The 15,057-nt window shown below is 30.0% G+C and overlaps 1 protein-coding gene and 2 pseudogenes across 1 annotated transcript; all 3 read left to right on the forward strand.

The window, feature by feature from the left end:
- Window positions 1–1,679: 1,679 nt before the first annotated feature.
- LOC111293367 (UDP-glycosyltransferase 83A1 pseudogene) lies at window positions 1,680–3,162 on the forward strand (annotated as a pseudogene).
- A 613-nt stretch (window positions 3,163–3,775) lies between these two features.
- Window positions 3,776–5,695, forward strand: LOC111293368 (UDP-glycosyltransferase 83A1-like; annotated as a pseudogene).
- Window positions 5,696–10,083: 4,388 nt separating this feature from the next.
- Window positions 10,084–10,594, forward strand: LOC111291657 (UDP-glycosyltransferase 83A1-like). The gene is made up of 2 exons (XM_089766264.1): window positions 10,084–10,087; window positions 10,200–10,594. The coding sequence occupies exons 1-2, from the start codon at window positions 10,084–10,086 to the stop codon at window positions 10,592–10,594; spliced, it is 399 nt and encodes a 132-aa protein (XP_089622390.1).
- Window positions 10,595–15,057: the final 4,463 nt, after the last annotated feature.

Genomic DNA, 15,057 nt, shown 5'->3' on the forward strand with positions numbered 1-15,057 from the left:
ATAGTGTTAAATAGAATTTCGATTTTAAGATTATTTAACCATTTTAATATTTGCCACATGGATTAATGTTGGCTTTAAGAAAGAAAAGGTTGGACTGTTTTCTAGATTTTATTATCAATTAATAAGTGGTTTTGACTAGAAATGGATTTAAATCATATACTATTTACATGATTAATTTTTCTTGTCAAAGGTAAAACAGTGGAAGCAATAGAAAGGATAGGCTTTAATAATTAAGAGCATTATTCCAATATGGAACTAAAATCTTCAATTGAAATACGTTACATATTGTTCATAAATTTAAATAAAATAAAGTTATTTTATACAAAATGATTCTTTAGATTCATGTTTCGTTATTTGTGTTGGTATGTTGATCTGGATATGAATGTAATGATCACAAAATGAATACAAAGGCAATTAAAATTAGAGTTAAATATCAATGGACTTTAATTAGATTTAACCTATCACCGACGGGTTTCAACCCGACCCGACTCTACGAGATCGGTTTTATTTTTTTGAAATTCGGGTTTCGAGTCGGATCAGGTAAGATTATGAAACAATCGAGGTCGGATCAGGTTCGAGTTTTAGGCAAACCCGACCCAATCCAATATTATATAAAAAATTATTTTTTAATTAATTATTTAATTTTTTATTTATATATATTTATATAATGATATTTTTAAATATTTATATTTTAAAAATAATATTTTATATTTTAAAAATAATATTTTATATTTAAAAAAATTATATTTTATTAATTTCGAGTCGAGTCGGATACGATTTATATAATATCAAGTAGGGATCAAGTTCGATTATGAAAAAACAAAAAAAAATTTAGATAGGGTTAGGTTCAAGGCGAGCAAAATCCGTTTCGAACCTGATCCGATGTCAACTCTAACTTTAATTGTACATAAATATATTTAGAAACATTGTTATGGCCCATTTAGAGAATGGACATGGTTTTAATCAAAACCATAAACGTTGTTAGTAATATCCATGATAAAGAATGTATATATGCATGATATTTGATAGTCACCTAATGGTCCTCTAATATGATTATATAAAAGGATATATGAAATATTCTTGTGTAATTGTGTGGATATATATATATATATATATAACTTTTTGACAAAATTAAATTTTAAATTGATTATGATTAAAAAAAAAAAAAACTCCTGCGCCGTCAGTGCATTCAGGGCAATCCTCTGCCACTACTCTGGAAGTGAGTGAGACCCATCGAGGGTACATCATACATGGCCGACACCTTTAATTCTTCAAATTATTTGTAATGTAATTTTCAAGTGACAGTCCTGTTTAGTTTATATAACTTTCTAGTCTTCCAATTTGCTCAAGTCTCTGACAAGAAGAAATTTCTAAAACGAAAAAAAAAAGTTTGTGTAAATTATTACAATAGCATTAAGTTTTCATACCTAATTATTTGTAAGCCACTGAAGTACAATACAAATAATTGCACCAAAATTAAAAAATTAAAGATACGATGGTTTGTATTACAAAAGGAAACATGTTCACATGCTTGCAACCAGAGGAACTAACTGTAGATAACAACTGATCACCCTGGAATCGAATCATTAGCCATGATCAAATTTTATAAACATGGTTTGAGTTCATATGAAGTTTGCAAGAGATAGTGGAAGTAAGGGCCAAAAAAAAGAAACAGAGAAATGGGCAATCCACATATTCTGGTCATAACCTACTCAACACAAGGTTGTGTCATTCCTCTATGGAACTGTCACAAAGCTTGGTGAAGCATGGATTCAAGGTCACATTTGTGAACTCTGAGTTCAATCACTGGCGAGTAATGAATGCATTTGCAAAGAAGGTTGATGGTTCAATCCGTCTAGTGTCAATGCCGGATGGAATGGAAGATGGGGAAAACAGGAAACATCTAGGGAAGTTAACTGAGGCGATTCGCCAAGTGATGCCTAGAGAGTTGAAGAAGTTCATAGAGAAGGCTAATAAATCGGAAGACGGTGAGATCACATGTGTTTTAGCTGATATAAACATGGGGTGGGCATTGGCAGTTGCAAGAGAGTTAGGAATCAGGGGAGCTGCCTTTTGGCATGCGTCGGCATTTTCATTTTTGTTGTGTTTTAGTGTCCAGAAGCTCATTGATGATGGTCTCATTGATGAAAATGGTAGCCCCCTAACTACCTGCAGCATTATGCAAATGAAAGTAAAATAATTTTATCCTTGACCGTATGCTTAGATATCTGTTAATCATTTTGAAATTTTATTTGCAGGTACTTCAATTAATAAGCATAAAATGTTTCAATTGTCACCAACCATACCTGCAGTGGTCTCAACAAATTTTTCCTGGGCCTGCCTTGGTGATTTCACCACAGAAAAGATTATGTTCGATCATATACAGAGAAATAACAAAGTTATTGAAAAAGTAGATTGGCTACTTTGCAACTCAAGTTATGACTTGGAGCCTGAAGGGTTCAATTTGGCTCCCAAGGTCCTACCAATGGGCCCACTTTCAGCAAGAAATAAACTTGAAAACTTGGCAGCAGGAAATTTTTGGCCAGAGGATACAACATGTTTAAAATGGCTTGATGAACAGCCAACAGGCTCGGTCATATATGTTGCATTTGGCAGCTTCACAGTGTTTGACAAAAACCAATTCCGGGAATTGGCTATGGGGGCTGGAACTCCCCAAGAGGCCATTCCTTTGGGTGGTGAGACCTGATATTACCAAGGAGATAGAAGATTTCTACCCAAAAGGATTTCAAGACAGGGTAGCCAATCAAGGACGGATGGTCATTTGGGCGCCGCAGCTCAGGGTTCTGGCTCATCCTTCCGTTGCTTGCTTCTTAAGTCATTGTGGTTGGAATTCCACTGTTGAAGGTGTAAGCAACGGAGTTCCTTTCTTGTCCTGGCCTTACCTTGGTGACCAATTCATTAATGAGAAGTATGTTTGTAACATTTGGAAGGTTGGATTGAAATTCAAAAGAGATGAAAAAGGGATCATTACAAGAGAAGAAATTAAGAACAATGTAGAAGGTAGAGCAATTGCTTGGGGATGAAAATTTCAATGGAAGATCTCTTAAACTTAAGGAAATGATTAAAAATGGCGTCAACCTAGGAGGTATCTCTAATATGATATTCAAGAATTTCACAAAATGGATCAAGTTACAGATTTAGTTTAGGCTTAGTTATTTTTCAATCCGAAGTTTAATTTATTTGGTTCATACAGCTAGTTTTAGGAGGTCCATCAAATAGGTTTGAAATTCCAAAAAAAAAAAAAAAGGTTCTCTTTTTTTCTTTCATTTCCGTTTTTGGCAAAAAACATGAAAAGGACATTATTTTCCAGGAAAAATGCAGATGCATATGACTATCATAACAAAACCAAAAGACAGGTTGTTTTCCATTTTAGAACTTTCTGAGGGAATTTTCCAAATTCAATTAAAGCTCTTGAAAATCTCAGAAGTATGTTGCAGCAGTTTGCAATTAAAGCTTTTAAAGCTGAAGCAGGGAATAGCACGAGTTGCAAGAAAATCCATTGAGGTCTTCTATGGTAAGTTTTCAATAAGAAATTTTAACAAGATAAAATGAAAACAAATTTGCTATTAATGACTAAAATTATTATGCTAATTTCAGTTAGAATTGACTATTTGAATTATGTGACCAAAATTCTGCTAATAATTTGTCACAAAGTTGGGGATTAAAAGTCCATGACAAATATGAAGGTAAATTTGGCACAAATATTTCATAAGTACGAGAAGAAAAAATTTTGTAATCAAAACTAGTTTAGCCCATGCAGGATATACTAATGTTTACGTCATTCTACATTGGACTCAAATGTGCAAGATATACAAACAATAAGAACAAACAAAGGGCAACCCACATTGTGGTTATACCATATCCACTCCAAGGCCACATAATTCCTCTCACGGAGTTTTCACAAAGCTTGGTTAAACATGGCTTCAAAAATCAAAATCACCTTTGTGAAACTCACGTTTCAATCTCAGGCGAGTCATGGATGCCTTTACAAACAAGGTTGATGGTCTAATTCGTTTGGTGTCATTTGCAGCTAAGATGGAGGATGGATGAGGCAGAGATGATAATGGTAAGTTAACCGAAGCAATATCCTAAGTCATGCCTAGAGAGCTGAAGGAGCTTATTGAGAAGATCAATTGTTCAGAGGACGGTAACATCACATGTCTTGTAGCTGATATGGGCATTGGTTTGGCCACTAGAAGTTGCAGCAGAATGGGAATCAAGAAAGTTGCCTTTCATCGTGCTTCTGCTTTTGCGTTTATCTGGTCTTCTAGCATCCCAAAACTGATTCGCAATGTGGTTTTGTTATTAATGAAACCCTTTTGTTTATCTAATTATAGATATAATCTATGCATAAGACAGACAATTAATTTATTATATTCCTCAATTATTGTTGAAATTGTTTCGTTTGCAGGCAGGGAGATGATCGCTGTTGTATTTTCGATTATGTTATGTTTATTGTTGTTACGTACATAATGAATAAGACAACAGTAATTATACTTATCATAGTCATGAATTTTTTTAAAAATTTTATAATTTACCACAAAATGAAGTAAAGAATAGTTTCATCATAAGAATACTTATTTATGATATTTTAATTTTAGTGTTCTGTTATAATCATAATTTTTTACTATATCGCTATTTGCGAATGTAGTATACCATTATTTGTGTGAATGATGATTCACACATTCATTGTGGTGTATAATAGTGACAGAGTGTAGTGTCACTGCTAAATAGCGACTGTTATACCAGAGACACAATTTGAATCTATGTTTGGAGGTTCTCCAATTAATAGTAATCAGACATTCCAGTTGTCACCAACTACGTCCGTTGTCAAGCCAACAAATTTATGGTGGAAACGCATTAGTAACTTTATCACACAAAAAGAATGTTTTTGATCACATACAGAGAAACCGGAAAGTTTTTGACAAAGCAGACTGGTTAATTTGCAACACGCTTATGACCTGGAGCCTTGGGGCGTTTACCCAGGCTCCTAAATTCCTGCCCGTTGGCCCTGTTGTAGCAAGCAATACCCAACTTGGAAACTTGGCTGGAAATTCGTGGCCAGAGGATTCAACTTGTTTAAAATGGCTTGATCAACAGCCACCAGATTCAGTTATATATGTTTCATTTGGCAGTTTCACAAATTTTGATCAAATCCATTTCCAAGAATTGGCTCTGGTGCTTGAACTTTCCAACAGGCCATTCCTTGGGGTTTTGAGACCATATACAACAGAGGGACAAGATGATGTGTACCCTGAAGGGTTTCAGGAAAGAGTAGCCAAGCAAGGAAGGGTGGTAGGTTGGGCTCCACAGCGCATGGTTTTGGCTCATCCTTCCGTTGCTGGCTTCTTGAGCCATTGTGGTTGGAATTCCATTGTTGAAGGTGTCAGCAATGGTGGGTACCCTTTTGTGTTGGACAAACTATGGTGGGCAGTTCATTAACGAGAGCTATATTTGTGAAATTTGGAAGGTTGGGCTGAAAGTGAAAATTGAAAGAAATGAAAGAGGGATCAGAAGAGGACATGAGTTCAAGAAGAAGATAGAGCAATTACTTTGTGACGAGAATTTCAATGCAAGAGCTCTTAAACTAACGGAAATTACTATGAATAGTGTCAATGAAGGTGGGATCTCTAACAGGTCATTCATGAATTTCATTGAATGGATCAACTCATAAACGAGTCCTTCATTTATTTCCCGCATATATAATTTTTTTTTTATTTGTCTTGGAAAAGCCAAAGGCAAGTCAAATGTATTAATGGTCACTTTTAGAATACCAAATGAATAAGATGATGTATTTTCCACACCACCTAACGATGAAGGCAAATACATGTGTTTTCCATATACTAAAACAAGACAAATCTTCTTGGTGTTAATTTGAGAAATCCAACAAATTGATAAATTTCAAGCCTTTATAATGTGCATACATGGAAATCTAATTTGTTTTATTTTTTTGCTAAAAATCAAGAGGGGCTAATATTTTCTAATTAACAAACAAAAAATGTGTTTATATTTACTGCTTGAAAACATAAAATTGAAAATACTCTTTTGGTTGCCAGCAAAACCAAGGCAGATAATCATGACATTTACTAGCTAATTTCTAGTTAAATTAAATTACTCCCTCAATCTCAAAATAATTATCTCCTATTGATTTTTTTTTTTTATCAAAGTAATTTCTCTTTGACCTTATTTTTTGACATATAGTATTAAATTAAAATTTAAAAAAATATATGTTTTTCAAAATTTGAAACTCAAAATTTACAAATTTTATTTTGAAATTTTTTTATTTTATTAATTTATCAAAAATCATAGTCAAAATTGAGTTAGTTTGACAAAATAAATAAATAAATAACAATAATTTGGAAACAAATGAAGTATATATTTTCATGAAATTCATTTTTAAAATTGTATCAGGAGTGTGGATTATGACAACAATTGACACTTACATTCGACAGCCTAATTGGCTGTCAATTGTCAAGCAATTGAAACTCATGACTTTTTTTTTAATATTTTTTTAAATAAAGGGATATTTAAAAAAAAAAAAAGAAAATGATACGAACATGCCAATAATTATATGATTTGTTGGAAGAGTGATAAACTCTTAATTATAGTAATTAAGATTCAAATATTAACAGCCTAAAGTATCAAAAGAAAATAATTTTTTTCCATTTTCTTTCTGTTTTAGTGTTCTTTTCATTTTTTAAATAAATATTTTTTATGAAAAAATTAAAAAAAAATTACAACAAAGAAAATAATCCTGTTATTTAAATTTTTTAAAAAATAAATTTAGTTACTATAATTACAGAAATATAATTTTAAATACTAATAAGGAAATTTAAAATTAGGGAAAAAGGAAAAAAAGTAAATAAAAAAAAGGAGGAAAAAGCAACACTTTAAATTGTAATAATAAACTCTATAAATAAATAAAATTAATATCATGGATGTATTTTTTATTTTTACTTTAGTGTTAGATGAGAGATATTTTAAGACCATTAAAATAAATTTAAAATACTAAATAAAACTATTATTGAATTTAAAAATTATTATTTCATATTACTTGAAAATAATTAAATTATCATAAATTTATAAATTGTAATGCGAACGTAATGTAATCATATTATTGATTGTTTAGGTGAAAAATTTTATATATTAATTTCAAGACTTAAAACTATTAACATTAATTTAATTTTTATTACAATTAATTGAAATATACTTTAATACACAAATTATCCATTGATTTACTGAGAGACCATTTTAACATCGCATTTAAATAATTATTTTATTTTTCAAATGCATTATCACGACATACAAATTTAATTATATTAACATTAACATGTTTTAATATGTTAATTGCATAAAAATCGAAGCAATTAAAGGAACCTAGAAGTAGAAACTTAGCACCCTTAGCGCCGTTCTTATATCAAGGTGGTTTGATGCGTGGTGACCACTCCATAACCACCATAATTCACAAATGATCATTATATTTAATAAGCATTAAATCACTGTTTTAGAAAATTATTTAATTATTATTTAAAAATTCAAAAACTTTTATCATCTAAAACTAATTATAATCAATATTATCTATTCAATATATGAATTAAAAATTTATTTTTTTCAAAATTATAATTATTTTATATTATAAACTTTTATATTTTTAAACAAATATTTATTATACCAAATTTAATAATAAATTGTGTGTTTTTTTTGAATTTTTTTAATGTTATATATAATAAAATCTTTTACTTTTTTTAATATATTTAATTTTACTTTCTAATATAAATATATAAATTATGTTATAATATAATCTTTCTAATATAATTTTACTTTTTTTAATATATTTAATTTTACTTTCTAATTTAAATATTTTATTACATAATTTATATTATAAAAAATAGTTTATCCATAAAAAGAAATATTTTTTTAATTTAATAATTTAGTTATACTTTATCTTGAAGTGAATAAAATATTACTACATTTAAACTTAATTATATTTTAAAAATTATTATCTTTAGACAACATTGAAATTACTAATTTATTTACAATTATACATAATTATTTTGATAATTTCAAACAAAATGTTATTTGATTTTTACTAATACTAAACACAATAATTTTTAATTCTTAAATACTAATAATTGTTAATCAAATATAATGATTTTGTAAAAAAAAAAAAAAGTGATTTCAAATCACTTGTAATAAGATCATCCTAATAACAAAATTACATTAATAATTAAATTATCATAATAATATTAAAAATAATTTCAAACGTTACGTAAATGAATAATTAAGGGCCAGCTAACCTTAGCTCTCTCATTAATTCAACATGCAATTTGCATATAAATTAAAGCATATAATGCGAAATTATTATAAAAATATGTAAAACAATTGTTAATCCCGTTGTTCCAAATTGTTTGTCTATCTTTTATTCCGAAATTATATTTTTTTAATACTTAAATATATTTATAATATTTACCGGAGAAATATATAATATTTTATATATATATATATTTTAGTAAAAAAAATTCGGGATAAATAAATTGTTCACTTTCTTAAATCAAGACAAAATGTATTATACATGATAATTTAAAACAGATGACTATAAATTATGTATTCGAATGATTTCAACAAATAATCACAAATAAAATTCGAACCCAAAATTTTTTTATCAAAAAAATAATTTTAATTGATTAAATCAATCACTTATTGATAATATATTATATATGATCTTACAGAATTGGGTGGCCACGTACTCGAAATGAAAAGGCAGCCAATTCCGTAACTATAGAGGTACAATTTTAATGACAGCTGTCATTTTTTAAAGACAGAACCGGCGAAATCTTTGAATTCGAATATTCTTAATTAATTAAACTAGCAACCAAATTTTGATTGGCCACCAAGAATTAATGTCATCTATTTTCTTTAATTTGCATTAATTTCATCATGTTTGAACTTTTTTTATTAACGCTAAGGGTGTAAATGATGTATTAATATTCATAAGTTATTCGGGTTCGATTCGAATAAAACTTAAATTTAATTCGATTATTATCGAGTCGAACTCGAATTTAAGTAGCTTGACTTATCGATCGAGTCGAATTCGAGTATTTTTATATCCGGTTCGAGTAATTTATGAGCTTAATCGAGTTTTTATATTTAAATTTTTTTTGTTATTTTAATTAATAAAATATCTCAAATTTGAGTTTGAATTCGAGCACAAATAATCGAACTCTTATCGAATATAAGAATCGAGCTTATTTTAACATATTAATCGAATTTAATCGAGCAAGTTTGAGTAGCTCGATTTCGCTCACGAATCGAGTTCGAATCAGAAAAATGAAACTCGATTGAATTCGAATCGAGTATCGAGCCTCGAGTTGAGAGCCGAACTTGAACTCGAACTTCTCACTGTATCGATTCGACTCGGCTCGATTTCACCCCTAATCAACCCGACACAGCCCACTTGGGAAGTTTATCTCTTATTGAGTTAAATATAGGGGAAAAAGAAGTCCATTTGTAAGCATTATTGCGGATAAAGGAAAACTAAAGAAATGCATTTATAATTTTCATACATTTTCATTGATATAATTTTTGGTTTGATGGTTGAGGATATTGTTAGAGATTGAGTTGAAAATGTGTTTGATTTATGACAAAAAAATTAAAAATGCATTTCGATACTAAAATCAATACATATGTCTGAGGTAGTGAATAATAGGGGGAGAGTACACGGTATTTTGGACGAGATCTCCCTTCAAATCTTTTTATTATGCCTTTTATACTTTTACGTCTAATCTGTCAAGTGTAATTTGGGTATGATGCATGCCATCCATCTTATGGGCTAGATTTGATTGAGACATGTAACAAACAAGTGGCATTCATGAAGCATTCTTCTTTTGTGATTTTTATAGGTTGGGCATGCCGCATGCCATAACACTACTTAGTTCAATGCCCTATTATGCCCTCTTAATGCATGCAAATACTTCAAATGGAAATAAATGACAAAATCACCATTCTAGCTAGCTAGTTATATATATAGTCTGCAAAACAGAGAAAATAAGAGCAAAAGTAGAAATGGGTAAGCCACATATTCTAGTTATACCCTATCCAGTGCAAGGCCATGTCACTTCTCTTATGGTATCACAAAGCTTGGTTAAACATGGCTTCGAAATCACCTTTGTGAACTCTAGACTTCAACCACAAACGGATCATTAATGCCTCTGCAAACCACGTTGATGGTCGAATTCGTCTAGTTTCAATCCCTGACGGGTTGGAAGATGGGGAGAACAAAACTGATCATCCAAAGTTAACTGTAGGAATGATCCAAGTCATGCCTGGAGAGCTAACCAAGCTCATTGAAAAGATAAATAGTTCAGAGGATGATGAGATCACATGTCTTGTAGCCGATATGAGCTTAGGTTGGGCAATGTTCGGTGCAGCAGAATTGGGAATCAAGAAAGCTGTGTTTCATCCTGCTTCAGCTTTTTCGTTTTTCTTGGAGGATAGAGTCCCACAACTAATTCAGGATGGTGATGTTGATGAAAATGGTGAGAGAGAGGTCTCTGTTATTAATTTCTCTCATTAAATGAGATGAGACCCTTATTAATCATTATTGAAATTGCTTAATTAATTTGCAGGTACTCCAATTAATAAACATGAGATAATTCAATTGTTACGAACTACGCCTGCTCTGAACCCTAACAACTTTTGGTGGACAAACCTTGGTGACTTTACCACACAACAATTGATTTTTTAATACATAAAAGGAAACCATGAAGCGATTATTGCCACAGTTAATTTGTAACTCATCTATTGACCTGGAGCAAGGATTTAAATAATGGTCACGGTCACGTTTTCGATCGCATAACATTTATCGTGTTTTCGGATATAATGAAAATAATTACGGTCACTGCGGTCATCACGGTCGTGAAATTTTTTTTTTTTGCACAATTTATTATAAAATGTAATAATTATAATTATAATTATAAAAACTCTTATTCAATGATTTTAAAAATAGATTATGACACTCTATGTTTTTTATTTTCTAAAAAAATTATTCACAATTTTATTTAGATTATAAAAAGCATTCATATTTGGTTTATCCATAAAATTTTTCTTGGCCAAGTTCATATTCAATATTAATTCTAGACAAATCAAATATTAACAAAACATAATATGTTAAATCCAAGCATTTAATTTAATAAAATTACAAACTTAAAAATATAATAAATTCAAATTCCATCAACTACAATTATTGATACATATTTCAAATTTACCACATGGTAAAATGACGAGGAGGATCAGATTCTCTATCTTCACTTTGAGAGCCAAGTTGACTCCATCTCCATCCCTGAGACCTTTGTTCTTGATACATTTGAGGTTGAGGATATATTTGAGGATGATACATTTGTGGTGGAGGGTACATTTGTGGTAACTGATACATTTGAGGTGGAGGATATATTTGAGGAGGTGGAGGATACATTTGAGGTGGATAATAACCATATGGAGGTGGATAACCATGAGGAGGTTGAAAATTATGTTGTTCTGGTGGATAGTAATGTTTTTTAGTACTAGCAGATGATTCACTATACTCAAAGTTACTAGAATTTGGTCTCTCACCTGAAGATGAAGAACCTCTAGAAATTTCATAGTGGTGCTTCTTCGCTTTTCCTTTTGATCGAGCTATACGTGCACTTTGACCCTCACTAGATTCAGTAAATGGATTTTTTCTGTATTCTGCCATATTAATAAAAAGTCCACCAATAGCAGCAAGTCCAAATTCTCCTCCAAGTGGGCTATAAGGTCAATTTGCATCCATATTATCACCAAAATTCACATCATCACCAACACCATCTCCATCACCATCATCATCTGGACTTAAACCACCACCATCATCACTCTGACTTGGTGTTGGACTTGAACTTGAATGAGACACATTCTTTTCTTGAGATTGACATGATCGTTCAACATTCATTTCATTATCAGAATTATCTGCAAGCAACCAATCAGAGTTTTGACCATCTAATAGATGATTTTCTTTCTCTTGCAGCCATTCTGATAGTGGATCATCATCTTTAAAAATATGGTCAAGGCTAATAGGATTAAAACTATTATTTATTTCATCAATGCTCATTCTTTTCTGATGTCTCATCCTCAACCTCATGTTATAATAGGTATATACAAGTTTCTGGAGTCTTTCAAACTTCAATCTATTTCTTGCTTTGGTGTGAATATAGCTAAATGTGCTCCAATTACGTTCACAATTTGATGCAGATGTTGTTTGACTAAGCACTTTGATTGCTAGTTTTTGTACACAAGTGTCATATATTATCCACCACTCAGCTGTATAAAATTATTTAAATTAAATTTCAATGGGCTATACAATTAAATAATATAAATAAATTATAATTATTTAACTTACTATTTACCTGGATTCATTTGCTTCCAAGCTCTTTGTGCTTGTGGACTACCAAATGTTTCATGCTTGTCTCGAAATAATAACAACTACATCGATTGAAAATACAATAATAAATGAATAAATCAAAAATAATTTAATTTTTAATACATAAAACAAATGTTAAAGTTATAAAATAGTATTAAATACTAACTTGATTAATCATTCTGATTTGAGTATCTATCGAAGGTTTTAATCTTTCAATAACTGCTTTTATACCTTCTAATGTTTACTTAAATACATTTGCAAAATGTTCCACTCCAAATTGAAGTGGATTTAGATAGTAACCTAAACATAATTTATAACAATATTATATTAAAGTAATAAAAAATAAATATATAAGCAATTTAAGTATAAAAAATAAACATATTTTTTAAATACCATTTATATTCTTGGTTTACTTACTAGCTGAATGCAAGTCAGAGTGCATAAAACTCCATCTATTGTCAATAATCTTTTCATATTCAGCAGAATAACGACAAGTTTGTTGAATTGCTTGTTTAGCTCTATCTACAGCCTCATAAATAAAGCCCATTGTTGGTTTTTCATCACCATCCACAAGGCGCAACACTTTTACCAAAAGCTCATAAACTTTTATTATATCACCTGCTTTTTTCCAAAAATCTTTTTTCAAAATGATTTTTTTGACTTCATAAGCAGGTCCTGATTTTTGTTGTCCCCATTTTGAATCTTTAAATTCCTATATATTCATCAATAAATTTTTAGAGTAATATATTTTAAATTAATATTTTAAAACAATAATATCATAAAAAGATGCTAGATTTAAATAGTTGTACTAATTACTAAGTACTAACCTTTGAATTGAACATCTCTCTCAAACTTTGCTTTTGCTTATTATTTCCTCTAATTATATGAAATGAGTGGCAAATCGGGTAAGAGCAGGATGAAGTATTTGTTTCCCTTGTGTATATTTCTTCATCAAATTAACAGTCCAAATGTGATTGTATATAAAACAAGTCACTTTCTTTGCATCATCTAAAACTTTTGCCACATTTTTTTTCCTCCTAATATCTTCAAGGCACAAGTCCAAACAATGAGCTGAACATGTTGTCCAATACAAATGTTTTTTCTTCTCCATTAGTCTTTTTCCTGCGGCCCTAAGTGTTGCCTCGTTATCAGTGACTATTTGAACAATTTATTTTTCTCCAATTTCTTCCACAACTTCATCTAATAATCTATAATAAAAGTTTGTATCTCTACTACGAACACTTGAGACATCTACAGATTTCCAAAAAATAGCCCATTTACTACAGTAAACAAAGAAATTAATGATATGTATTTGATTCAAACTATTGGTCCAACCATCACACATCAAAGTGACACCTAATTCATTCCAATAAGCTTTTAATCCATTAACCCATTCATGAACTTGTTGATACTCAGACTCTAAATACACATCTGAGACCTCATAAGGTGTTGAAAATCTTATATGTTGGCCAACTTCTGCTACCACAGAAATCAAATTATGCAACCATGGGGAATTTGCTAATTAAAAAGGAAGTCGATCATATATCAAAAATTTTGATACTGATTCACACATTTTTCTTCTTAATGTCTTTAGAAATGAATCACTTACTTTTAGTTGTCTTGAACTTTTACTTCTAACCAATTCAGGAACAACTCCCCTTAATGAAAATTCAGACTCATTTGGAGTTGATTTCCTTGTTCTTTCTTCAAAATATTCAGCAACTGAACCATGAGAGCTTCGTCCTTCTTCATATATGTTACTCTAACCACTAGTTCTTTGTCTGAATTCTTGTCTTCTGTGCCACTCATGTTGTGATTGGATACTATCTCGCACGGCTTATCTAGTAGCAATATCTTTATCAATAAATCCTTCATAATCATCTTCCCCTCTTAACTGTGATAAAAATTCATTTTTTCTCTTTTTGTTGTAAGCTTTTTTTGATTTGCTTTCTTGAAGGAGTTTCATCATACTTTCTCTTACTATACCTATTAATAATATAGTTAAAAAAAAAAAAGAGAAAATTAGTTGCACATGCTTATGTAATTTTATAATTTTTATTAAGAAATTAACAATAACATTTTCAAAGAAATTAAAAAAACATAACATACCAGCAACGTTGGGGCATGGTGCAACATTGCCAGTTTTATGAGCAATGTGTTCTTTGAAACGTGTTATTCCTCCTTTTACAACTTTACCACAAAGTTTACATGAAACATTTCCTCTTGTATTTGGCACATGTGTTCCAAAATGCCAACTTATATCATCACTTGACACGCCCTCTACTCCTTTACTCGGGAACTCTTCACGTGGTGGCATACTTATTATTTTGTATAAAAACAAAATAAACTTATATTTAGAAATATTAATATTACTTATTATATCATTAAAAATTGATTTTACGCTAAATTTTTTAATTTTTAGTTTTTAATCTTAAGAATATTATTAAATAACTTAATCTTTTTTATGCATTAATTGATATTAATTTTTTTATCACAAGTAACTTCAAATAATTATATAATAAATACAATCTTCAATAATTACACAAAAATAATAAGAATTAATCTAATATCAAAAGAATTGACAACAATATAAATATCAAAACAAC

The sequence above is a fragment of the Durio zibethinus genome, chromosome 10, assembly GCF_047325235.1.
Source record: "Durio zibethinus cultivar Kanyao isolate XHJ-2024 chromosome 10, ASM4732523v1, whole genome shotgun sequence".
In the NCBI taxonomy this organism is placed as follows: domain Eukaryota; kingdom Viridiplantae; phylum Streptophyta; class Magnoliopsida; order Malvales; family Malvaceae; genus Durio; species Durio zibethinus.